The sequence below is a fragment of the Lampetra fluviatilis genome, chromosome 56 (genome assembly GCF_964198595.1).
Source record: "Lampetra fluviatilis chromosome 56, kcLamFluv1.1, whole genome shotgun sequence".
In the NCBI taxonomy this organism is placed as follows: domain Eukaryota; kingdom Metazoa; phylum Chordata; class Hyperoartia; order Petromyzontiformes; family Petromyzontidae; genus Lampetra; species Lampetra fluviatilis.
The window spans coordinates 7364313-7391960 of record NC_136330.1 but is presented as its reverse complement, the minus strand read 5'-3'; the positions used below and the strand labels follow the sequence as shown (position 1 = coordinate 7391960).

General features: G+C 53.8%; 1 protein-coding gene across 1 annotated transcript in view; it reads left to right on the top strand.

Annotated features, from left to right (window-relative positions):
* Nucleotides 1-1605: 1605 nt before the first annotated feature.
* Nucleotides 1606-27648, top strand: part of DGAT2 (diacylglycerol O-acyltransferase 2) — a 47734-nt gene continuing 21691 nt past the window's right edge. Inside the window, exons 1-4 of the mRNA XM_078880198.1 lie at nt 1606-1651; nt 15484-15657; nt 15821-15928; nt 20705-20775. Coding sequence (XP_078736324.1) covers nt 1606-1651; nt 15484-15657; nt 15821-15928; nt 20705-20775 — 399 coding nt within the window. The remainder of the gene's footprint in view (nt 1652-15483; nt 15658-15820; nt 15929-20704; nt 20776-27648) is intronic.

Sequence of the window (27648 nt, the reverse complement as noted above, 5' to 3'; positions counted from 1 at the left end):
ACGTACACAAAGATCCCCCGTGTAGCCTTAACAGACTGTATGGGCAAGTGCTGTTAGCGAGCACCTATGAAGGCCGGCACGGCACACGAGGGGGTGGATGGCCAACACCACGCCCGGCCGCCTTTGTCTCCCCCGTGGTGATGTTTACACAAACAGCACCAGGTACTAATTTGAGGCCGAGTCGACCTAGAGGGAGGCCCAGGACCGGTCTCCCGAGTGGCGATGTTTACACATCGCACCAGGTACTAATTTGAGGCTGAGTCGACCTACGAACACACACACGCGCACACACGCAATGCGATATTGATGTGGTGAGTGCTGTTAGCGAGCACCTATTAAGGCCGGCACGGCACACGAAAGGGGATGGGTATCCAGCAGCAGCAGCAGCACCACGCCCGGCCGCCTTTGTCTCCCCAGCGCTGATGTATATTGCACACCGCGGCGCGCAGCTGCGCTAACCGCTGCGCCACCGCTCCCCCGTCTGGACACCGGATTATAAGACGCACCCGCGACGAGAGGGTGGAGGGGGGGATGGGAAGTGCGTCTCATAATCCGGTGCATGCGGTATCATCGAACGTAACCGCACGGATGGATGTGGGGCGCGAGAGGGAGTGGGGGAGCCTCAGCCCCGAGCTTCGATTCCAGTGGAGCGACAGGGGAGCTGAGAGGGAGTTTGGGGAGCAGCTGAGAGGGTGAAGGGCAGGTGAGAGGGTGGTGAGAGGGTGGAGTTAGAGAAGGAGTGGGGGGGGGGTAGAGAGAGAGGGGGGGGGGGGTGAGAGAGAGGGAGGTGAGGGGGTAGAGGTGAGTGGGAGGTGAGAGAGTGGAGCTGAGTGAGAGGGAGGGAGGTGAGTGGGAGGGAGGGAGTTGAGTGGGAGGCGAGGGGTAGGTGAGGGGGTAGAGGTGAGTGGGAGGTGAGAGGGTGGGGATAAGAGAGGGGGGGGTGGAGAGAGGGGGGGGGGGGCGAGGGGTGGTGAGAGGGTGAAGGGAGGGAGGTGAGTGGGAGGGAGGGAGCTGAGTGGGAGGCGAGGGGTAGGTGAGGGGGTAGAGGTGAGTGGGAGGTGAGAGGGTGGGGATAAGAGAGGGGGGGGGGGTGGAGAGAGGGGGGGGGGCGAGGGGTGTTGAGAGGGTGAAGGGAGGGAGGTGAGTGGGAGGGAGGGAGCTGAGTGGGAGGCGAGGGGTAGGTGAGGGGGTAGAGATGAGTGGGAGGTGAGAGGGTGGGGTTAAGAGAGGGGTGGTGGGTGGCGAGTGGGTGGTGAAAGGGTGGAGCTGAGAGCGGTGGAGGGAGGGAGCTGAGTGGGAGGGAGGGAGCTGAGTGGGAGGCGAGGGGTAGGTGAGGGGGTAGAGGTGAGTGGGAGGTGAGAGGGTGGGGTTAAGAGAGGGGGGGGGTGTGGCGAGTGGGTGGTGATGGGTGGAGCTGAGAGTGGTGGAGGGAGGGAGTTGAGTGGGAGGGAGGGATGAGTCCATTATAAACCGAGCTCATGGGGCAGAGAACTCGTGCCGTTGTGATCGCAGCCTCACCTGAGCCCCACTCTCACCTGAGCTCCCCTCCCCGTCCCATCCCACCTGAGCCTCCCCCACAACTCACCTGAGCCCCCCCAACTCACCATGAAGACCATCATCGCTGCTGCGTACAGCTCTGCCGACCTGGGAGGTGAGTGGCGTCACGGGGCTCGTCGCGGTTCGAAACCGGCGGGCCGCCCCGGTCAACGCCTGGCTCACGTCTATGGCGTAACGCCGTGAAGAAGGGGCATTGCCCGAAACGTCGCCCGTTTTATACAACGCTTACGGGGGCGTCGGTAACCGGCGGCATGGGGCTCTTTGGCTGCTACAAACCCCCCCCCCCCCTGTTTTAAAATGAATGAAACTAATAATTAAATCTTAAACATAGTTTAGCGTGAAGATAAATCGATGTAGGGGGGGCGTCACTGTGTGATGTATTGGTGGTGACGCACGGGACGTAGGGCGACAGTCGAAAACTGAGCATTGTTCGAAGAATAATTAAGCAAGTTTATTCCAGCAACTAACTCGTTTATTGGCGTGAGAGTGTGGCTTTGTTGTTGTTGTTGTTGTTTACAATTGTGTCCGCGGTTGTTTGCTATTGACACGGGAAGCGTTGGAGTTGTTGTTGTTGTTGTTTGTCGTTGTTGGTGCGCCGCTGCAAACTCAGCAGCGGCAGCAATCAACACAATAATTCCAGACTTAGGACTTTGACCAAAACGATTTAAAGTTGATAGTCTGCGTGGATCAACACTGACTCTCCCTGCTGATACAGACACACATTGTTGGCTGTGTGTGTACCTGTGTGTGTGTGTGTGTGCCTGTGTGCGTGTGTGTAGCTGTGTGTGTAGCTGTGTACCAGTGTGTGTACCAGTGTGTGTGTGTGTGTACCAGTGTGTGTGTGTGTATGTGTACCAGTGTGTGTAGGCGTGTGTGTGTGTAGCTGTGTGTGTACCAGTGTGTGTGTGTAGCTGTGTGTGTAGCTGTATGTGTGTGTAGCTGTGTGTGTAGCTGTATGTGTGTGTAGCTGTATGTGTGTGTGTGTAGCTGTGTGTGTAGCTGTGTGTGTGTGTGTAGCTGTGTGTGTACCAGTGTGTGTGTGTGTGTAGCTGTGTGTGTACCAGTGTGTGTGTGTGTAGCTGTGTGTGTACCAGTGTGTGTGTGTGTAGCTGTGTGTGTACCAGTGTGTGTGCCACTAAGAGGTGGTGGGGCCTTACCATCAGCACCACCAAAACTAAGCACTTGCCCAGGTATTTTGTACCATCGGACACTCCACCCTCACAACTCCCAATCGGTGATGGGGCAGTTGTGGAGAGTTTCCCATATCTGGGCAGTGTGCTCGTGATCGGCTCTGGTTGAACAGCAGAGGTCTCACTCCGAATCAATGTGGAAGCTACCTGGTCTGTCGCTCCGTATGAAGCTCCAGGTCTTCTCGGCCACGGTCATTCCCTCCCTTCTCTATGCTGGAGAAACGTGGACCCCCCTAATCGAACATCTTCGCTGGTTGGAAACATTTAGGCTGGCCTGCCTACGATCCATCCTGGGTTTAACCAGGCTGGATCCTTGAAAGATCTGGACAAAGTCCCATCGGTGAGCTCCTCCGGCAGGCAAGACTGCGTTGGCTGTGGGTCATGTAGCCCGCATGCCCAGCCACCGCATGCCTGAACAGCTTTTGATCGGCCGGATCAACGGGGCTAAACGGGCGCGGCACGGGCTAGAGAAGAGATGGAGTGATGTGGTACAGGAGAATGTGGAGCTGAGTGGACTTGCCGATGACTGGTACCAGCGGTGTCAAGATTGGCCTCTGTGGAGGAGGCTCGTGAAGGACGCTCCTGGGCCGTTGGAGGCAGTCGCCCTCCAACAACAACGGAGGGCGGAGGAGCGACGCTCACAACAACGAGCGGAGCGCCGGGTGGCTAAAGCACAGCAAGTTGGTACAGTAGGGGGCACAGGTGGTGCATCAGCCAGTCATCTCGGTCATCTCAGTCAGTCGACCCGTGGCACCTGCTGGGTCTGCCCCGTGACCTCCTGCCACCGGGCGTTCGACACTTCACGTGGCCTCAACGTGCACGTAGCCTGGCACAAGTGTCGTGGTGACGTCACCGCCGCTTCGTGGCGGTTAGCGCTACGAACCCGGCCACCCGAGTTCGAATCCCACTCACGGCCAGAACCAGTTGCCGATTATTTGAACCGCTCCTGGGCCTCCCCTAGGTCGACTCGGCCTCAAATACATACCTGGTGCGATGTGTAAAAATCGCCACTGTGGAGACAAAGGCAGCATGGGCGAACGTGTCCGGCCACCCACCTCCTCGTGTACCGCAGTGCCGGTAGCCTTCATAGGTGCTGCTACTCGCTAACAGCACTTGCCCCTACAGTCTGTTAAGGCTACACGGGGGATCTTTGTGTTACACGTAACAATGCCCTCCTGCCATCATCATCATCGTCGTCGTCGTATTTCGTAACTGCTTCTTGTTGTTGTTGAAACGTTCTGACCCCGTGTGGCTTCTGGACATCTGTGAAAAAAATAGTTTCCACATCTCGTCGGATTCCTCCTCCTGCAGCCATGAATACAGATGCTGATTCTGTCCATCAACATCATTGTCGTCCCATCTCCCCCAAGCTCTTAGAACAGCAACAGTGTGTTTAGTGTATAGTGTAGTGTATAGTAGTGTGTAGTGTATAGTGTAGTGTAGTTCATATTAGTAAATAGTGTAGTGTATAGTGTATAGTAGTGCAGTGTATAGTAGTGTAGTTCATAGTAGTGTGTAGTTCATAGTAGTGTGTAGTTCATAGTAGTGTAGTGTATAGTAGTGTAGTTCATAGTAGTGTGTAGTTCATAGTAGTGTGTAGTTCATAGTAGTGTAGTGTATAGTGATGTAGTTCATAGTAGTGTGTAGTTCATAGTAGTGTAGTGTATAGTGATGTAGTTCATAGTAGTGTGTAGTTCAAAGTAGTGTAGTGTATAGTGGTGTAGTTCATAGTAGTGTGTAGTTCAAAGTAGTGTAGTGTATAGTGATGTAGTTCATAGTAGTGTGTAGTTCATAGTAGTGTAGTGTATAGTGGTGTAGTTCATAGTAGTGTGTAGTTCATAGTAGTGTAGTGTATAGTGATGTAGTTCATAGTAGTGTGTAGTTCATAGTAGTGTGTAGTTCATAGTAGTGTGTAGTTCATAGTAGTGTGTAGTTCATAGTAGTGTAGTGTATAGTGGTGTAGTTCATAGTAGTGTGTAGTTCATAGTAGTGTAGTGTATAGTGGTGTAGTTCATAGTAGTGTGTAGTTCAAAGTAGTGTAGTGTATAGTGGGGTAGTTCATAGTAGTGTGTAGTTCATAGTAGTGTAGTGTATAGTGGTGTAGTTCATAGTAGTGTAGTGTATAGTGGTGTAGTTCATAGTAGTGTGTAGTTCATAGTAGTGTAGTGTATAGTGGTGTAGTTCATAGTGTAGTTCATAGTAGTGTGTAGTTCATAGTAGTGTGTAGTTCATAGTAGTGTGTAGTTCATAGTAGTGTAGTGTATAGTGGTGTAGTTCATAGTAGTGTGTAGTTCATAGTAGTGTAGTGTATAGTGGTGTAGTTCATAGTAGTGTAGTGTATAGTGGTGTAGTTCATAGTAGTGTGTAGTTCATAGTAGTGTAGTGTATAGTGGTGTAGTTCATAGTAGTGTGTAGTTCATAGTAGTGTAGTGTATAGTAGTGTAGCTCATAGTAGTGTGCATTTCATAGTAGTGTAGTGTATAGTGGTGTAGTTCATAGTAGTGTGTAGTTCATAGTAGTGTAGTGTATAGTGGTGTAGTTCATAGTAGTGTGTAGTTCATAGTAGTGTAGTGTATAGTGGTGTAGTTCATAGTAGTGTGTAGTTCATAGTAGTGTAGTGTATAGTGGTGTAGTTCATAGTAGTGTGTAGTTCATAGTAGTGTAGTGTATAGTGGTGTAGTTCATAGTAGTGTGTAGTTCATAGTAGTGTAATGTATAGTGGTGTAGTTCATAGTAGTGTGTAGTTCATAGTAGTGTAATGCGGGCGAAAGCGACCTTCCGGATGTGACGTCACGAGGAGGCGGAGCCAGGTGACGTGGGTGAAAGGTAGGGGGTCCTTAAGCGGGTAAACCGGAAGGAGAAGGCAGTCGGGGTGTGAATGGAAAGGTGTGGGGCCACGCGGGCGTACGAGCCGAGGGGGCACCGTCAGAAGCGGGAGCCAACCCTGGGAACAGTAGGGAGCTACTGGGAGGTGTAAAGCTGCAGATAGAGATAGGCAGTAAGGCTGTGTGTGAGGGGCAGCGGGGTGGCTGCCAAGAGTCGCAGGAGCGACGAGAAGGCGAGACAGCACGAGGCTGTCAGAGCTGCAGCAGGAACAGCCAAGGGAGCTGTGTGAGAGTACAGCAGCGGAGCTGCTGTGGGGCTGCAAGAGCGACAAGAACAGCAGCGGGGCTGCTGATGTGGACTGGAGTGACATCGGAACCAGCACAGAGAGAATAAGAGAGACAGCCGTGTGGGAACGCAGTACGGACCGAATAAAGGACACTGAGCCAGAGATCGTGGTCAAGTCTTTTATTACACTGGGGTCAGAAGTGAAACGGCATGTCTAAGCAAGTAAGGAAGAAAATTCCCCCGGCGCCAGCATCGGCTTCTTCGTCCGACGACGACGAATTCCCTCCGACCACGGATTCTGCTGGGGTGGTGGAGGAGAGCCCTGCTGAGGCGAGCACGGGGACGGGCGTGGAAGATGTCGGCGCGATGGCGGGTCCGTCAACAACATCGGACGCTGACCAAAGATGGCAACAGGTGGCAGAACAACTGGAGACACTCAAGGACGTCCTGGCGCATCTATGTCACCTCGTTACGCCAAGGACGACGATGGAACGGGAAAGGTGCTCCACGGGCCGCCACGTTGCCTGCCCTGCCGCCGCCATTGGCCACGCGGCAAGAAGACGCCATCTTGCGCGCTCCGCGGCGCCAAACCGCCATCTTGGCCACGCCGCGGGCCGACGCCATTTTGAATTTGCCTCCAGAACAACCATCATTGGAAGACGGCGTAAAGAGGAGTCGGAGTCGCCACCTTACTACAGTTAAGGAATTCTCTATCGGGGGCGATTGGAGCGCTTTCGCCTGCCGATTTTTGGCGGCGGTTCGTTCAACAAGATGGACCGATGCGGAGGCCTTGGAAGTGTTGCCGACTCTACTGGACGACGAATCTGTTCGATTTTTCCGTTCCATAACGGCCGATAAGAAGAAGACTTTATGTGGAGTTTTTGAGGAAATGGCCGACGCCTATGAGCCACCTGACGACGCGCATCGGCGATTCGCTCAACGACAACGAGCACCCGAAGAATCGCCCGTGGCGTTCAGGGGTGCGGTGTTGGAGCTGGCCATGGCAGCATATCCTGACACGCCACAGGATCTGCTCGAGCCTCTCATATTGGGAAAAATGCTGGAGCTGTCTCGGGATCTGGGGATCCCCATGCCTGTGTGTGGGCATGAGAAGCTCACGTCCCGGGCGGCAGCAAAGTGTCTGGATGCGCAGTTTAATCTCCGTCGCTGGAAGCAAGTGGCGGCATGGACGGGTGGGCCCGTCAAGGAAGGAGGCGCGATGGGGTGGGACCCCACAAAGGCGATCTATGTGCCGGATGAGCGGGGTCCACAGGAGCTGACGGCTGCCTCCTCTCCATGGTCGGGACGCGGAAGGCCGGGGCCGCGCGCTACGCCATCGGGACGGGGCCGCCGGGATGCAAGACCTGCGCTTCGGCGCAACGAGGCCGATTGCTTCCGCTGCGGCCGTAGGGGCCATTACGCCAAAGATTGCTGGGCCCGCTTCCCGGGTCCGCCGCAGCAGGAGCCCACAACACCGGACAAGCCGACCAAGGAACCTCCGAAACAGGCATGTCGGCACGCACCAGACACTCGGCAAGGCTTTACACCTCACCCACCACCTTTGTTGCGCGATCCTATTGTTGTTGTTAAAGAAAGGCCATCGACGGGGCCTTGTCATTCAGTTACGCAGTGGCGCAAATTGGCACGGAGAGTTGTCGCGGCCGCTACGGGTTCGTCCACTGTACCGGGGTCCATACAAGGTGTGGACGTGCGCATTTTGGTCGACTCGGGAGCGTCTGCGACTATTATATCGGATGTCATTTTCCATCTGTTGGGCATTCCGCCGGGGGCTGTGCGTCCGGTTTATGGGTCTTGCGTCGCTGCGAACGGGGGTAGTATGGGTATCGTGGGCCAGGTGGATGCTAAGATATCTATAGGGGATGTGTCGGCTTCGGGCGTTGTGTTAATATCGAGATCTTTGGCGGTTCCTTGCTTACTAGGCACGGATTTTTTGGCTAAGATGCCCATTTTGATTAAAATCAATGAGAATTGTATTGAATTGCCGGGGGGCCATCGAATCTCGTTTCTGCCGTCGCCCTGGGGGCGACCTGCTTCGGCCGTACAGGTGCAGGCGCTGTCCGTCGCATCTGTGGACATCCCACCTGGTTCACAGATGCTTATACCCTTGCGGTATCGGAAGCCCCTGCCCAATCGGCTAGGAGCATTAGGGGTCTTGTTGTCACCATCCGCCACGATAACAACGGGATTGGCGTTAGTTGGGGCACAGACCATCGTCCGGCCGGATCAGTTACCGGTTTTACAGGTGCTTAATGCGGGGGTGGAAAACATCCGTGTTCCGGCCGGTACGGTTGTGGCACATGCCACTACGGCGTTTGCGACGCACGATTGTCCGCATCGCCGGGGAGTGGTCGCTGGTGTTTCCGAGCCAAGGGGTTCGGATAATCGTTGGATCGCTACCTTATGTGACGAAAATTCTTCCCTGTCCATGGGGCAACGTGATGCGCTGCGTAAATTGTTGCTGACGTATTCGGATGTGTTCAGCTCCGACGATTTGGATTTGGGACGCACATCGTTGCTTTCCCATCACATTGAGACGGGCGACGCTGCCCCTATTCGGTTAAATTCGCATCGGATGAGTCCAGCGGAGCGAGAACACGTTCGGGGGGCGGTGGAAGACATGTTGGCTGCGGACATTATATCGCCATCTAACAGCCCATGGGGCGCTCCTGTGGTCTTGGTTAAGAAAAAGGATGGCAACTTGCGATTTTGTGTCGATTTCCGGAAATTGAATAAGATATCGGTGGCAGATGCGTACCCCCTGCCGCGTATGGACGACTCCCTTGACGCATTGTCGGGGGCTAAGTTCTTTTCCACACTGGACCTCTCTTCGGGATTTTGGCAGCTTCCCCTTGACGAGTCCTCACGGGAGAAAACCGCATTCCGTACGCCGCAGGGGTTATTTCAATTCAACTGCCTCCCGATGGGATTGAATGCGGCCCCTGCTACATTTCAAAGATTGATGGAGCTCGTTTTGACGGGGTTGCAGTGGGAGACGTGTCTTATATATTTGGACGATATTATTGTGTTCAGCCGCACATTTGAGGAACATTTAACGCGGCTGGAGACAGTGTTCACGAGGATGCGCTCTGCCAATTTGAAATTCAAACCAAAGAAATGCCACCTACTGCAACGGTCCGTCCGTTATTTGGGGCACATTGTGAGTGCAGAGGGGGTGTCCACGGATCCGGAAAAGACGGCGTGTGTCCGGGATTGGCCGACTCCGGCCTCTGTGGGGGATGTTCGGCGGTTTTTGGGATTTGCCTCGTATTACCGAAGATTTGTGCCGGGGTTTGCGACGATTGCGAGGCCCTTGCATCTCCTTACGGGTAAAGGACGGAAATTTGTTTGGGGAGAGCCGGAAGAGGCGGCCTTTCGGAGTCTGCGTGATCTATTGGCTATGGCCCCGACATTGGATTATCCCGATTTTGATCGCCCTTTCATTCTTGATACGGACGCGAGTGACACAGGTATTGGGGCGGTATTATCACAGTCTAAAGGGGGCGTAGAGCGCGTCGTGGCGTATGGTAGCCGAGTCTTGTCGCCTGCGGAAACACGCTACTGTGTCACTCGTAGAGAACTTTTGGCGGTTGTTTTTTTCCTACGGCAATTTCGACCGTACCTTTACGGTCGTTCTTTTATTGTGCGTACGGATCATGCGGCCTTGCAATATGCACTTAAAATGGACCAGCCATCGGGACAGTGGGCACGTTGGTTGGACACGCTGCAGGAATTTTCCTTCCAAATTCAACATCGGAAGGGAGTGCGCCATGCGAACGCTGACGCACTTTCCAGATTACCAGGGCACGCCCCTTGTAAATGTGCGTCGGGGACGCATAGGTGTTCGCCGATTCTGAACCCCCCTCAGCCGATTTCGTTGGCCGTCGGGAAGTCGGATACTCCGATGGAACCGGGACCGACTGATGGGGTTTTGAATCTGCCGCGGTCTGTCTGGATTCGGGAACAGATGATGGACGAGTCGTTGTTGTCCATGCGGAAGCGGTCTATGAGGGACAATGGGAGTCCGAGTTCGGCTGTGGGGCCGCGAACCGCTCTCCGAGATGGTCTGCTTATGTGGCAAGAAAGGTTCCAGGAAAGCTGGCGTGTGGTGGTACCAACGTCCTTGCGATTTGAGTTTATTAGAACTCTCCATTGTGACACACTATTGCATTTAGGGGTGCAGAAGACCTTGTTGACGTTACAACGTCATTATTTTTGGCACGGCATGGCGACAGATGTCGTAGGGCACGTGCGCGCGTGCCCTGAATGCGCCCGGCGTAAGCCGCCTAAACATCCTTACGTGCCGCCTCTCCAGTCGATTCAGGTGTCTCGAGTCAATGAATTGGTGGCACTGGACATATTGGGACCCTTCCCACCATCGGCGAGGGGAAATAAATATTTGCTGGTAGGGGTTGAGTATCTCTCCCGTTGGCCGATGGCCTGGCCGTTGCCCGATCAGTCGGCCGCGGCCATCACCGACGCCTTTTTGTTTGGGTACATTATGGACAAGGGGGCGCCGGAGAGACTCCTCACGGACCAGGGCCGAAATTTCTCTTCTAAATTATTGGCTGAAGTGTGCGCAGGCCTTGGGACTAAGAAGATACAGACATCTCCATACCATCCGCAGACGGATGGTATGGTTGAGCGGCTGAACAGGACATTGTCTGCCATGCTTTGCCATACTGTGAGTGAACAGCAATCGGATTGGGATCTGCACATCCCCGGAGTGCTTTCGGCGTACAGGATGACGCCCCATGCGGCTACAGGGTATTCGCCGTTTTACCTTATGTATGGTCGGGAAAACGTGCCTCCGGTGGATGTGCAATTGGGTACTGGGGTGAAGGGACCTCGTAAACCACTCCCTGAATACATTCAGGACACGGTTCGCCGGGTTACGGAGGCGCGGGAAAACGCCCGCGTGGCTACGGCCAAAGCCCAGGCCCGGAACGAGCGGTATGCTCGGCGGTCTGAGGGGGAGTGCCCCTGGAAGGTGGGAGACCTGGCCTGGCTCCATTGCCCGCAGGTGCGGCCGGGGACCTCTCCTAAATTGCACAAACCTTGGCATGGTCCTGTGCGCCTCATTGAGGTTCCCAATCCACAGTCGGCGCGCGTTCAGTTTGGTATTTGCCGTTGGTTTGTTCATACGTCGCGGTTGAAACCATATGTTGCTCCCCTACGTGATGCGTCATCTCCCAATGTTGCCTTGCCGGGGTCTGTTGCTGCTGACTCTGACTCTTCCCCGCCTGCGTCCATTGATCTTGCTAGAGCGCCTGTCGTACCTGTTCCAGACAGGCCGACCGTGACACCGCGGGGGAGAAGTGGGCCTGTTCGGAGGGCGCCTGCCAGGGCTGCGGGACCTTCAAGCCCGGCGACCCTTCCGACCCCGCTGCAGGCGCATTCGCGGAATACGACCAAGACTGATTCGTCAGGGACACGAGATGTCGGTGGACTTCCAATCGCAGCAGGGGAATTACCCCCTGTCATTTCTCGTGTTCCATCGCGTCCCCGTTCTACAAGTGGGCCGCCGACCGTCCGGGACGGGCCGGCGACCCGCAATCGTTCCAAATCGCTTACGTTTCGTTGATTGTATGTTGTTATTGTTCTTGTTCTTGCCGTCGTATTTATCGCATGCTTTCGTACGTTCGTCGATGTCACTTGTGTGTTGTTCTTGTTGTTATATTGCATGCTTAGTGTCCTTTAAGGGGGAAGGTCGGTTCACCGCATTACGCTTTGGTGTTGTTCAGCCGAGGTCGGCTGGGTTTTTTCTATGGGGGAGGGTGGTGTAATGCGGGCGAAAGCGACCTTCCGGATGTGACGTCACGAGGAGGCGGAGCCAGGTGACGTGGGTGAAAGGTAGGGGGTCCTTAAGCGGGTAAACCGGAAGGAGAAGGCAGTCGGGGTGTGAATGGAAAGGTGTGGGGCCACGCGGGCGTACGAGCCGAGGGGGCACCGTCAGAAGCGGGAGCCAACCCTGGGAACAGTAGGGAGCTACTGGGAGGTGTAAAGCTGCAGATAGAGATAGGCAGTAAGGCTGTGTGTGAGGGGCAGCGGGGTGGCTGCCAAGAGTCGCAGGAGCGACGAGAAGGCGAGACAGCACGAGGCTGTCAGAGCTGCAGCAGGAACAGCCAAGGGAGCTGTGTGAGAGTACAGCAGCGGAGCTGCTGTGGGGCTGCAAGAGCGACAAGAACAGCAGCGGGGCTGCTGATGTGGACTGGAGTGACATCGGAACCAGCACAGAGAGAATAAGAGAGACAGCCGTGTGGGAACGCAGTACGGACCGAATAAAGGACACTGAGCCAGAGATCGTGGTCAAGTCTTTTATTACAGTAGTGTAGTGTATTGTGGTGTAGTTCATAGTAGTGTAGTTCATAGTAGTGTAGTTCATAGTAGTGTGTAGTTCATAGTAGTGTGTAGTTCATAGTAGTGTGTAGTGTATAGTGGTGTAGTTCATAGTAGTGTGTAGTGTATAGTGGTGTAGTTCATAGTAGTGTGTAGTTCATAGTAGTGTGTAGTGTATAGTAGTGTAGTTCATAGTAGTGTGTAGTTCATAGTAGTGTAGTGTATAGTGGTGTAGTTCATAGTAGTGTGTAGTTCATAGTAGTGTAGTGTATAGTGGTGTAGTTCATAGTAGTGTGTAGTTCAAAGTAGTGTATAGTGGGGTAGTTCATAGTAGTGTGTAGTTCATAGTAGTGTAGTGTATAGTGGTGTAGTTCATAGTAGTGTGTAGTTCATAGTAGTGTAGTTCATAGTAGTGTGTAGTTCATAGTAGTGTGTAGTTCATAGTAGTGTAGTGTATAGTGGTGTAGTTCATAGTAGTGTGTAGTTCATAGTAGTGTAGTGTATAGTGGTGTAGTTCATAGTAGTGTGTAGTGTATAGTAGTGTAGTTCATAGTAGTGTAGTTCATAGTAGTGTGTAGCAGAGGTGTGGACTCGAGTCATGTGACTTGGACTCGAGTCAGACTCGAGTCATGAATTTGATGACTTGCGACTCGACTTGGACTTGCATAACAATGACTTTGTCCCACCTATGAGATGTGGACTCGAGTCATGTGACTTGGACTCGAGTCAGACTCGAGTCATGAATTTGATGACTTGCGACTCGACTTGGACTTGCATAACAATGACTTTGTCCCACCTCTGGTGTGTAGTGTATAGTAGTGTAGTTCATAGTAGTGTGTAGTTCATAGTAGTGTAGTGTATAGTGGTGTAGTTCATAGTAGTGTGTAGTGTATAGTAGTGTAGTTCATAGTAGTGTAGTTCATAGTAGTGTGTAGCAGAGGTGTGGACTCGAGTCATGTGACTTGGACTCGAGTCAGACTCGAGTCATGAATTTGATGACTTGCGACTCGACTTGGACTTGCATAACAATGACTTTGTCCCACCTATGAGATGTGGACTCGAGTCATGTGACTTGGACTCGAGTCAGACTCGAGTCATGAATTTGATGACTTGCGACTCGACTTGGACTTGCATAACAATGACTTTGTCCCACCTCTGGTGTGTAGTGTATAGTAGTGTAGTTCATAGTAGTGTGTAGTTCATAGTAGTGTAGTGTATAGTGGTGTAGTTCATAGTAATGTGTAATAGGACTGCCAAAATAGTCCCATCGACGTTACCTGCTCAACCCGAGCCATGAACGCTTCGTTTTTATTCGCCGTTTGGCGTTCTCTGGGCCCACAAGGCCACAATTCAGGCTCCAAACCGCAGCCGCACTGCCGCGTCTGTGTCTGTCATGCATCTCCTGAGTGTCGATGGGTCTCTATGGATCGATCCATCTCTTTGAGTCTCTGTGGGTCTCAATCTCTGAGTCTCAATGGGTCTCTATGGATCGATCCATCTCTTTGAGTCTCTGTGTCTGTCATGCAGCTCCTGAGTGTCGATGGGTCTCTATAGATCGATGTATCTCTTTGAGTCTCTGTGTGTCTCTATCTCTGAGTCTCAAAGGATCTCTATAGATTGATGTATCTCTTTGAGTCTCTGTGTGTCTCTGTATCTATTGGAGGCTCTCTGGCTTTCTATGCGTCTCTATGCATCTCCGTATCTATTTTGAGTCTCGATGGGTCTCTCTGGATCTGTCCATCTCTTTGAGTCTCTGTGGGTCTCTATCTCCTTGAGTCTCAATAGGTCTCTCAATATCTGTATCTCATTGAGTCTCAATGGGTATCTGTATCTCTTGAGTCTCATGTAAATGGCTCTATGTATATCTATGTTTTCACAAGGGTCTTTGAGTATCTATGTGTTTCTATGGGTCTCTGAGTATATATGTATCCTATATGTTTATATGGGTCTCTGGGCATCTATGGGTCTCAATTGGGATCTGTGTATCTCTGTTTCTATGGGTTCCTATGAGAGTCTACATTTCCCTATGGGTATCTATGTGTTTCTATGGGTGACCGAGTCAGTGGGTGAGTGAAGGAGGCTCGTGAACGACGCTGCTATTGGGCAGTTGGAGGCAGTCGCCCTCCAGCACCAACGGAGGGCGGAGGAGCGACGCTCACAACAACGAGCGGAGCGCCGGGTGGCTAAAGCACAGCAAGTTGACACAGTAGGGGAACAGGTGGTGTATTTGCCAGTCATTTCAGTAGCCAACCCCTGGCACCTACTGGGTCTGTCCCGAGACCTCCTCCTGTCAGCGAGCCTTCGACACTTCACGTGGCCTTAAAGTGCACCTGGCCTGGCACAGGTGCCGTGGTGACGTCACCATCACTTAGTGGCGAATGGCGGTTGTATTGGGTGAGTGAGTGATGGAGTTAATTGGTGAGTGAGTGGGTTGGGTGAGTGAATGAGTTTGATGGTATCACCAGTGGTGAGTGAGTAGGTGACTTGGGCAGTGGGTGACTGACTGGGTGAGCGAGTGAGTGAGCGTGTGAGTGGGTGAATTGGTGAGCGAGTTGACGTCTCGACCAGCGGTGAGTGAGTAGGTGACTTGGCCATTGAGTGACCGAGTGGGTGAGCGAGTGAGCGAGTGGGTGAGCGAGTGGGTGAGCGAGCGAGTGAGCGGGTGAGTGAATTGGCGAGCGAGTGAGCGGGTGAGTGAATTGGCGAGCAAGTGAGCGGGTGAGTGACTTGGCGAGCGAGTGAGCGGGTGAGTGACTTGGCGAGCGAGTGGTGGGTGAGTTTGACGGTTCACCCCACCGGTGTCTTCGAGGAGGCGCGGATGATGTCTGGGTCTCGAACGAGGCCCAGAAGCAAGCCAATCGAGGGGGGTGGCGGGGGGGTGGTTTCGACGCGTGCGTACAGTTGAACTTCTTTCGCACCGTACGTAGCCAAGCGTGGGTTTATCGTCAAGGATGATCATATCTCTTGTTCATAATCAACGTTTTTGGGTTTAGATCGCGTTATTTATAAATGTGTCGTAAACCTCCACCACCCGACATGGCCAATCAGTAAAAAAGTGTCACGTTGACAAAAGACAAATAGTTCACTGCTTTAGCCCACCGGTGTGCTGAAGCGTCAAACCACAACATTTACAATTTGAGTAGTACGACGTTTCGCTGGTAATTGCATCTCATAAATAACGCGATCTGAACCCAAAAACGTTGATTATGAATAATATTGGTCGCGAAAGCCTGCTACGTGTTAAACATATCTCTTGTCTTTCGTGCAGTCAGCAGCGACAGCGGCGGCGGCGTCGTCGTCGGCAGTGGCAGCGTCGGCGGGCATGACGTGGCCGCTTGCGTCAAGTGGAGCGGGCCCTCCGTCCGTGGCGTGGCGCACAGGCTGCGGCCGCACGTGGAGGCGCTGGCAGTACTGCAATGGGAGCTCACCTTTCTACTGGCAGGTAAGCGAGCGCACGCGCGATGCTCAAGTTCAAGTTCATGTATTAGGTGTAGCCCTGTGAGCCATTCGGCTCTTGAATCGGGTGCAACCGCTCGCCAACGGCACTTGCCCCTCCGGTCTATTAAAGGCTACCTGGGGGATCTTTGTCTGCGCGTGCCCCGTAGGGGTGGTGTGCCCCCTGCTCATGGTGGTGCTGCTGTGCTCCACCCTGTGGCCGATCGCCACCCTCTACCTCGCCTGGCTCGTGATCGACTGGAGGACCCCGCACAGAGGTGATGGCAAGCTAACACCCGTGTCTCTCACCCGTGTCTCCAACCCGTGTCTCCAACCCGTGTCTCTCACCCGTGTCTCTCACCCGTGTCTCCTACCTGTCCCTCACCCGTGTCTCCCACCCGTGTCCCTCACCCGTGTCTGCTACCCGTGTCTCCTACCTGTCCCTCACCCGTGTCTCCTACCTGTCCCTCACCCGTGTCTCCTACCCGTGTCTCCCACCCGTGTCTCTCACCCGTGGCTCCTACCTGTCCCTCACCCGTGCCTCCTACCCGTGTCTCTCACCCGTGTCTCATACCCGTGTCTCTCACCCGTGTCTCCTACCTGTCCCTCACCCGTGTCTCCTACCCGTGTCTCCTACCCGTGTCTCCTACCCGTGTCTCCTACCCGTGTCTCCTACCCGTGTCTCCTACCCGTGTCTCTCACCCGTGTCTCTCACCCGTGTCTCCTACCCGTGTCTCTCACCCGTGGCTCCTACCTGTCCCTCACCCGTGTCTCCTACCCGTGTCTCTCACCCGTGTCTCATACCCGTGTCTCTCACCCGTGTCTCTCACCCGTGTCTCCTACCTGTCCCTCACCCGTGTCTCCTACCCGTGTCTCCTACCCGTGTCTCCTACCCGTGTCTCTCACCCATGTCTCTCACCCGTGTCTCCTACCCGTGTCTCTCACCCGTTTCTCCTACCCGTGTCTCTCACCCGTGTCTCTCACCCCGTGTCTGCTACCCGTGTCCCTCACCCGTGTCTCCTACCCGTGTCTCTTACCTGTCCTTCACCCGTGTCTCTCACCCGCCTTGCTCACCCGCCTCTCTCACCCACCTCTCTCACCCGCCTCTCTCACCCGCCTCTCTCACCCGCCTCTCTCACCCGTGCCTCTCACCCGTGTCTCTCACCCGTGTCTCTCACCCGTGTCTCCTACCTGTCCCTCACCCGTGTCTCTTACCCGTATCCCTCACCCGTGTCTCCTACCTGTCTCTCACCTGTGTTTCTCACCTGCCTCAGCCGTCTCTCATCTGCCTGGCCTATGTCTGTCCACCGTCTATCTCGCTTACCTTGCCTGTGTCTCCTACCAGCCTCACCTGTCCCTCGCCTGCTGTACCATGGGTCGTATCTGTGACTCGCCTGCCTTAGCGTGTGTCGCTCACCTCACCCTCACCCTCACCTTGATCATTTCAAACTCAAAATCTTCGACAGCGCTGGATCAATGTCTCTGACACGGCGATTGTAAACGCTATGTGATGGAGAGATACCAGACATCTTCTTGGTTCTTTGGTTTTCACACCTGATGATGATTGCTCGTGTTGCAATCGAAACGTCGTGAGGATTTAATTGTTTTCTTTTTTATTATTTTATTATTATTTCCCTTCTACGTACGTGACTTTACTGAAAGAACCAATACCATCTAACCAGACACTCAGACCCAGGGCTTGGACCCAGGATTTCATCAGTGCTGGCTTCATGCCTCTGACACGGCCATTGTGAGTTCTATATGAGCGAGAGAGACACAGAATCTAACCAGACACTCAGACCCAGGGCTTGAGCCCAGGATTTCATCAGTGCTGGCTTCATGCCTCTCACACGGCCATTGTGAGTTCTATATGAGCGAGAGAGGCACAGAATCTGAGCAGACACTCAGACCCAGGGGTTGAACCCAGGATTTCATCAGTGCTGGCTACATTCCTCTCACACGGCCATTGTGAAGCAACGCCCTTAACCACCAACGAAGCGAGCTCAACCCCTACCCCCCCCCTCCGATCAACCCCTATTACAACCCCTATTACTACCCCTCGCCCCTATCACTACCCCTCACCCCTATCACTACCCATATTACTACCCATCAACAACAAGGCAACTCCTATGACTAATTGGGAATGGGACGCAAGCGTAGGATTGATCACCCTGTCGCTGGCCGCCTTTGGGGAGGGTGTATCGTGTGAAAGGCCGAAACACCCTAGGAGCCAAAGGTTCACTACTGACGATGCGCTCCCCAAATTTCACCAGGCTCACTGTTCATGAACTCTTGGAAGTGCTTGCACAAAGGATAGTAACATCTCATCCTGTGTTCTTGGAATCCCCTATCACTAACCATATCATTACCCCTAACCCTATCACTCCCCATTCACCCCTATCACTATCCCTATCACTACCCCTATCACTACCCCTTCACCCCTATTACTTCCCCCATAACTGCCCATATCATTACCCATACCCATACCCCTATTACTATTCATTTACCCCTATCACTACCCCTTCACCCCTATTACTACTCAAATCATTACCCCTACCCCTATCACTACCCTTTCACCCTATCACTACCCCTATCACTACCCCTATAACTACCCCTGCACTCCTATTAATACCTACTTTACTACCCATATCATTACCCCTATCACTACCCTTTCACCCTTTCACTACCCCTATAACTACCCCTATCACTACGCCTGCACCCCTATTAATACCTATTTTACTACCCATATCATTACCCCATACCCCTATCACTGCCAATCCACAAATAACGGAGGAGGAGACATCACGGCGATGATGGATGATGTTGACGATGATCCACTACTACTCCGACTACTCCACTACTGCGCCTGCTGGCGCGGGTTGGCTGTTGGCTTGAGCCACCTGAATGTGAAATTGGAGCTGTTGCTGTGAATCCACATCGGCAGCCTGTGCGGAAGTAGAAAATGAAGATTGTGAACCCCCTGAGAGAGAGAGAGAGAAACGGCCAGATGCAGGGATTGAGTCTCACGTGTCCCCACTGGTCACGTCTAACATCTGTAGGAATGGCATCCCTCACACCCTGACATCTCCATATATATAACTAGCTGTACTACCCGGTTTCGCCCGGGAATTGGATCCACCATGCCCGGCCGCCTTTGTCTCCCCAGTGGCGATGTTCACACACCACAGCAGCTACTCGTTTGAGGCTGAGTTGACCTAAGGTAGGCCCAGGACCGGTTAAAATAATTGTCACTGGTGTTGGCCGTGAGCGGGAATCGAACTCGTGTCGCCGGGTTCGTAGCGCAGCGCGCTAACCGCTACACTACAATGCGTTACGCTTTCACATGCGCGGGTCACGTGACAGATGTGACGTCACAGCTCACTTGCCGTGCAAAAAATATATGCATTATTGAGCTCCCCCCCCCCCCCCCCAATTTATTTGTATTTTTATAATTGTTGCATGGTGTACAGTCTGGAAAGTACCCACATGGCAAATTTCAAGTTTGTTGCATGTCGGGAAGTACGCTAAACATTTTGAACAGACACACATAATCACAACTTTTCCTTTTATATACAGTATATGGAGAAATGTCTTCTGAGTGTGTCTATGCGTGCGTCTGCGTGGGGAGCGGTGGCGCAGCGGTTAGCGCGCTGCGCTACAAACCCGGCGACCCGAGTTCGAATCCCGCTCACGGCCAACACGGTGACGATTATCTGAACCGGGACACAAAGGCGGTCGGGCGTGGCGCTGGCCACCCACCCCCTCGTGCACCGTGCTGGCATTCATAGGTGCTACTCGCTAACAGCACTTGCCCAAACAGCCGCCGTAGGCTACGTGGGGGATCTTTGTTATTGCCATGCATGTGTGTGTGTGTACTTTCCATAATACAAGTTTGTTGGGCTATTTAGCGTAAATATTTACGCGATCTAACACCAAAAAAACCTGTATTATGGGTATTGGTCGCGAAAACCTACGTGTTAAACCAGTAATGAAACAGTGATCATAGGAACTGTGACGAATTTTCACAATAAATGGCATAAGAGAGAGAGAGGGGGGGGGGGGGAGGTAGAGGACAATGAGAGAGTTGCGTGGAATTCCGGACCGTAGTGGCCAGAGGAGAGACAATGGACTCTACAAACAAGCAGCGTGGCAATTACTTAGAGCAAGAAAATCGTAAGTTTGAGAATGCAAATTTAATTAAGTCAAATTAAGAAGTGTAATGTAATGCAACAAAGGGAGTCGGTTAACACGCAATTAACGCATAGCCTGGTTGATTACGTTCTCCCAAAGATTGCTAAATTTAGAAGTTAAGCGTGAAACGGACAAGCAAGGAAACATTTAGAGAGAGAAATCGGAAGTTTGACAACAAATGTAGTAAAATTAGGAAGTGTAATGCAATGCAACGCCTAGAGTCGGCTGACACACCGTTAACGCATAGCCTGGTTGATTACGTTCTTCCAAAGATTGCTAAATTAGATGGTAAGTGTGAGTTGTGAGGAAACTCTCCCCGTGGAGGTGGTCCAAAGTCGATTCGAAGCTTTCGTGACTGCATGAATTACACTTTGGTTCTTTCGGTAAAGTCACGTAGAAAATAGCATAAACAGCCCGAAAACATTGTTATCATCGCCATTCCTCGAGCTATCGAAGTTAAGATAACGGGACTTTAGCCGAGCAAACACGTGCATACACACACACACATGTACACACACACACAAACAAATACAAAGATCCCCCGTATAGCCTGAACAGACTGTTGGGGCAAGTGCTGTTCGCGAGCACCTATGAAGGCCGGCATGGCACATGAGGGGGTGGGTGGCCAACACTACGCCCGACCGCCTTTGTCTCCCCAGTGGCGATGTTTACTACACACCGCAACCAGGTTCTCATGTGAGGCCGAGTCGACCTAGAGGAGGCCCAGGACTGGTGCAGATAATCGTCAACGGTGTTGTCCGTGAGTGCGAATCCAACTCGTTTCGCCGGGTTCATAGCGCAGCGCGCTAACCGCTGCGCCACCGCTCCCCCCCCCCACTCCCCTCCTCACCTCCCTAACTCAGGAGGCCGGAGGACAAACTGGGTGCGGAACTGGGGTGTGTGGAACTACTTCCGAGATTACTTCCCCATAAAGGTTGGTCTCTCCACCAGCGAATCGGCCCGTCACTCACCCACACACTCCACACAGACAAAGGTCACCCATTGCAGCTTCACAGGCTGTTGGGCCAAGTACTGCTAGCACTTGGCACGGCTCATGAGTGGTGCGGCCATGAACCTTTCCCGGCCGTCTTTGTCTTCCCAGTGTTGATTTTTAATGGTGCGGAACCCGTCCTGTGGTCCCAGGAGTCGTGCTGATGTCTCGCAGCGCAGCTTGCACTCAGCTGACATCCTCCCACAGCAGTTCGCTCACCTACTCACTCAGATCCTGATTCTGGGGAGTTGGCGGTCAGATCCTGATTCTGGGAGTTGGTGATCAGAACCTGATTCTGGGAGTTTGCAATGAGATCACCGCATGTTTGCAATAACCACAGCACAAGCAGTCAAAATGCAAACAAAAACAACTCTGATGATGATAATGATATGCACTGTCCTTTTGTACCAGTTGAAAGGGTAAAAACCTATCACTATATTTTGCCACTGGTAAATGAGGTCTCAGTGTAAATGCTTACCCCGAGCTCTCAATACTCTGATAGTGCGCTGTTTTTGAGTTATACGCCTTTTGGCGTCATCCGGTCCAACACCAATGGAGACTAGGCTCTAAGAAAAGTTGTCTTGGGTGTGGACCAATCAACTTCAAGGACGGTGCATATCATTATCATCATCAGAGTTGTTTCTTTTTGTTTGCATTTTGACTGCTTGTGTTGTGGTTATTGCAAACATGATGCCTTGTATAAAGGTGTCAGTTTATGTACCAGTTGAAAGGGTAAAAACCTATCACTATAGAACTCACCTTTTTGTATTTTACCGGGTAAGGCCCCACTGAGCTGTGTGTAGCTTTTATTGCAGAAGCGACCTTGGCCAGCACAAATGATAGCTAAGCGAAGTGGCTTATGGCGTAGAAATTTATTTTATACCTATGTGACTTTACCGAAAGAACCAAAGAGCATGGATTCCTGCGGTCACGAAAGCTTCAAATCAAGATTCAGCCAGATGCTCCCAACGCTTGACGTCGATTCTAAAATGTGGAGGGGGAAAACCGGAGGACCCGAAGAAAAAAAATGCACGTGACCACCTGAGACGGAGAGAGACGCAAACTCCAAATCAACAGCAGCCGGCATCGTCAGGGTCGAGATCGAACCCACGCCGTCCTTCATACAGAGGCGAGGTAGTCAACATCTCCTATCCACCACGCAGTGAGTCGCCGCGTCCGCGTCACGATCGACCGACGGGATCCCTGGATTTGTAGCGATTTAAAATGGGCAAACTCCTGCCACCAATTTGTTTAGCCAACAAAAAGCGTGCGCGTAACGAAATCGCCAATGCCAGTGCGCGTGCGTGCGTGTGCGTGAGCCGGAGGTCCGTAGAGGACAGGCGATCAGCGATATGCCCTGGCGCTACCCGCCAACCACCCCCCCCCCGCGCGAGCTGGTGGTGCCAGGGCAACTTAAGCGACTGGCGCTTGGTGCTTTCCAGCAAACAGCAACAACGACGCCGGGCGACTGTTGTGGCCCGGCCACGTGGAATGTTCCAGTGCTTGTGTAGTGGGTTCAATTTAGGCGCAACACACTTCTTGGGAGGCAACACTCATTTTTATTAATGAACACAACGGTTACTCAACAGTTACTTTTACTCTGCACGTAGGATGGTGACCACCGACCTACCCTAGCTAACACACAATTGTCCCTTAGCTACTCCAGCGTGACCCAGCCAGGTGGGCTGCTGGCGGTCCGCTCACTGTAGGCCTTCCCTTCTTGGCATCTTCACGAGGCGTCTTCATTCTCCGCAGGAACAGCCACGAACCTCCTGAGGCGGCCGCTTATATGGGCCCCACCCCGGCCACGCCCACCTTCGAGCACCCTCTCGAAGCCCCTCCCCCTGCTGTCCACGTGCCCCCCCCCCGAGGGCTCCCTGGACCCCCGGCCCCCACTGGGATCCGGTCACGTGTCCAGCACCGGCCCTGACGTCATTCCCGCCTCCAGCCGGGATGACGTCATGTGTGTGTGTCGACCCACGTGGTAGTATAACGCTCCTGGCACAGTGACGTCATAAATGTGCGTATGTACCCAGCAATGATACCACAATCACTACACTTGCCAGGAAGAGGGGTGGGGGGGGGGGAGCAAGGACCGGTCCACCGGATCTCCCCGTGTCGGTGTGTGCGTCCTCTGTGCTTGACACGCGGAGAGCGGAGAGCGCAGCGCTGCGCTACGCACCTCGGCAACCCGAGTTAGATTCCCGCTCACGGCCACCACCAATGACGATGATCTGAAACCGGTTCTGGGCCTTCCCCTAGGTCGACTCGGCCTCAAATGAGTACCTGGTGCAATGTGTAAACATCGCCACCGGGGAGACGAAGGTGGCCTGGTGTGGTGCTGGCCACCCACCCCCTCGTGAGTCTTGCCGGCTTTCATAGGTGCTGCTGCTACTAGCTACGAATAGCACTTGCCCCAACAGTCTGTTGAGGCTATACGATGGGATGGATCTTTGTCTGTTGTGCTGGACACATGGAGTCGATTTATCCACTGACCATTGGCTCGTCATCTGCAAATATGCCACCTGGTATTGATTAGAGTTGGACCGGTAAACCCGCCTGAACAATCAGTGGAGTAGCGGAACTCCTGTGAACTGGTTGTGGCTCCGGTCACCATGAGGGGTGGACATTTCTCCAACTCAGTCCCCCTAGTCGGCGCAGGATAGCATCAAACAACAGTGCGAGCGGATCTCCTGACTAAGAGACTGAGAAGGCAGTGTGGGAGCGTGGCGGTGAGGAAGAGGAAGCTGCGAGTCCCAGGCTACTGTGGGCTCGCCTTTCCGTCAACAGGAGGCGAGGAATGGTGGTGGTGGTGGCTTACGGCCTCTCACCGAATACAAAGGTCAGTGGAGAGATGCAGGCAATGCCGATGGATCAGAGCCCAGTTCTATGACATCCTGTCACAGGTGCTAGCTAAAGTGGCCCCTCGGGATAGAGACATCCTGTTGGGTGACCTAAATGCCCCATTGGGTCACGATACAAGCACCTTGGGCGAGAGTGATTTTTTTTTTGGATGTCATGGGCCATATCAGCTCAATAAGAACGGTAGCAGGTGGCGGCAGCTGCTGCTGTTGCTAGACTTCTGTCATCACCTGCACGCTGTTACCATCGCCAGGGCAACATCGACACGGAATTCCGGGTGCATGCCAGGTACCGGATAGAACATCTGCTGGCCTGCGTAGTGACGGAAGAGTTGACGGGAGGCCACTGCGCTCTGCACGTGGAGTTGAGTTATCCACTGACCACTGGCTCGTCATCTGCCCGACGCCCCTGGTGTTCTTGCACTGCGATGGTGGTTGTCCACCTATGACCCCACTAGGCCCGGCATTGGAAGGGAGAATCAGACAATACCCTGCAGCTGGAGTTGGCATCGTTCCCCCCCCCCCCACCACCCACTCTCCTCATCATCCTCCTCCTGACTCCGAGAGGTAAATGGGTGAGGTGCAGGACTGTCGCTCACGCAGATGCTAGGGCACCACTGGGTGTCTGGTCCACTGAGCGCCTGGTCCACTGAGCGACTGGTCCACTGAGTGCCTGGTCCACTGAGTGTCTGGTCCACTGAGCGACTGGTCCACTGGGTGCCTGGTCCACTGAGTGTCTGGTCCACTGAGCGACTGGTCCACTGGGTGTCTGGTCCACTGAGTGCCTGGTCCACTGAGTGTCTGGTCCACTGAGCGACTGGTCCACTGGGTGCCTGGTCCACTGGATGCCTGGTCCACTGGGTGCCTGGTCCACTGAGCGCCTGGTCCACTGGGTGCCTGGTCCACTGGGTGCCTGGTCCACTGGGTGCCTGGTCCACTGAGTGCCTGGTCCACTGGGTGTCTGGTCCACTGAGTGTCTGGTCCACTGGATGCCTGGTCCACTGAGTGTCTGGTCCACTGAGCGACTGGTCCACTGGGTGCCTGGTCCACTGGGTGCCTGGTCCACTGAGTGCCTGGTCCACTGGGTGCCTGGTCCACTGGGTGCCTGGTCCACTGGGTGCCTGGTCCACTGAGCGACTGGTCCACTGGGTGCCTGGTCCACTGAGTGCCTGGTCCACTGGGTGCCTGGTCCACTGGGTGTCTGGTCCACTGAGTGCCTGGTCCACTGAGTGCCTGGTCCACTGGGTGCCTGGTCCACTGGGTGTCTGGTCCACTGAGTGCCTGGTCCACTGGGTGCCTGGTCCACTGGGTGCCTGGTCCACTGAGCGACTGGTCCACTGGGTGCCTGGTCCACTGAGTGCCTGGTCCACTGGGTGCCTGGTCCACTGGGTGTCTGGTCCACTGAGTGCCTGGTCCACTGGGTGCCTGGTCCACTGGGTGTCTGGTCCACTGAGTGCCTGGTCCACTGGGTGCCTGGTCCACTGAGTGCCTGATCCAGCACCAGTTACTCATTTGGAAAATCCCAGCTGAGGCCAGATTCGTAGCGCAACGCACGGACCCCTACACCACTGCTTCCAAAATATATGCACAAAGGTAACGATTACCCGTGTAGTCACACGGACAGTTGGGGCAAGTGCTGTTAGCGAGCACCTATTAAGGCGGGCTCGGCCGCCTTTGTCTCCCCGTGCATGTAGCACTCGCTCCGTGCATGGGGGATTCATTGACTCCTGGCGCGATAAAAACAAAATCCCCTCGTTGTTACAAAAACGCAGCATTCACAAACACCACGACCCTGACCCTTGACCCCAACTCATCCCCCCCCACCACCCCCACCTCGCCCCGGAGTTCCCACAGCTCAGCCCACGACTACCCCCCACTACACTACCACTAGCCCCCCACTACCCCCCACTACACTACCCCCCACTAGCCCCCACTACACTACCCCCCACTACACTACCCCACCACTACCCCCCACTACACTACCCCCCACTACCCCCCACTACACTACCCCACCACTAGCCCCCACTAGCCCCCCACTACCCCCCACTACCCCCCCACTACCCCCCACTACCCCACCACTAGCCCCCACTAGCCCCCCACTACCCCCCACTACCACCCACTACCCCCCATTACACTACCCCCCACTAGACCCTACTACCCCCCACTACCCCCCACTACACTACCCCCACTAGACCCCCACTACCCCCCACTACACTACCCCACCATTAGCCCCCCACTAGACCCCACTACCCCCCACTACCCCCCACTACACTACCCCACCACTAGCCCCCCACTACCCCCCACTACCCCCCACTACACTACCCCCCCACTACCCCACCACTAGCCCCCCACTAGACCCCACTACCCCCCACTACCCCCCACTACCCCCCACTACACCCCACTACACTACCCCCCACTACACTACCCCACCACTAGCCTCCTACTAGACCCCTACTAGACCCCCACTAGACCCTACTACCCCCCAATACCCCCCCACTACATTACCCCCCACTACACTACCCCACCACTAGCCCCCCACTACCCCCCACTACCCCACCACTAGCCCCCCACTAGCCCCCCACTAGACCCCACTACCCCCACTACCCCCCACTACACCCCACTACCCCCCCACTAGCCCCCCACTACCCCCCACTACACTACCCCCCACTACACTACCCCCCACTACACTACCCCACCACTAGCCTCCTACTAGACCCCTACTAGACCCCCACTAGACCCTACTACCCCCCAATACCCCCCCACTACACTACTCCCCCCACTAGCCCCCCACTACCCCCCACTACACTACCCCCAAAAACCAAAACAGGAGCAGCAGGTGACCTTTGCACTGTGGTCGGGGAGAGTGGGACAGGGCATGCGTACACACCACACACACACATGTACATACATACACACATGTACACACGTGCACATACACGCACATGTACGCACATACACACACACATATACACACACCACACACACACACCACACACACACACCACACACACATACACACACCACACACACACATGTACACACACACACATACACCACACACACCACACACACATACACACGTACACACACGTACACACATGTACATACATGTACACACGTGCACATACACGCACATGTACGCATATACACACACACATACACACACACATACACACACACACATACACACACATGTACACACCGTACGCACATGTACGCACATACACACACCACATACACACACCACGCCACACCACGCACACACCACACACCACACACACATACACACACCACACACACATACACACACCACACATACACACACCACACATACACACACCACACATACACACACCACACATACCACACACTCACACACACACATACCACACATACACACACATGTACACACCGTACGCACATGTACGGACATACACACACACACACCACATACACACACCACACACACATACACACACCACACACACACCACACACACCACACACACAGATACACACACCACAGATACCACATACTCGCACACACACACTCGCACACAAAGATAAAGATCCCCCGTATAGCCTTAACAGAATGTAGGGGCAAGTGCTGTTAGCGAGCACCTATGAAGGCCGGAACGGTACACGAGGGGGTGGGTGGCCAGAACTATGCCCGACCGCCTTTGTCTCCCTAGCGGCGATGTTTACACACCGCACCAGGTACTCATTTGAGGCTGAGTCGACCTAGGGGAGGCCCAGGACCGGTTCAGATAATCGTCACTGATGTTGGCAGTGAGCGGGAATCGAACCCGTGTCGCCAGGTTCATAGCGCAGCGCGCTAACCGCTACACACAGTAACTCGCACACATACACACACACTCACACACTCACACACACACACATACACACACACATACACACACACTCACACACACATACACAAACACACATACACTCAC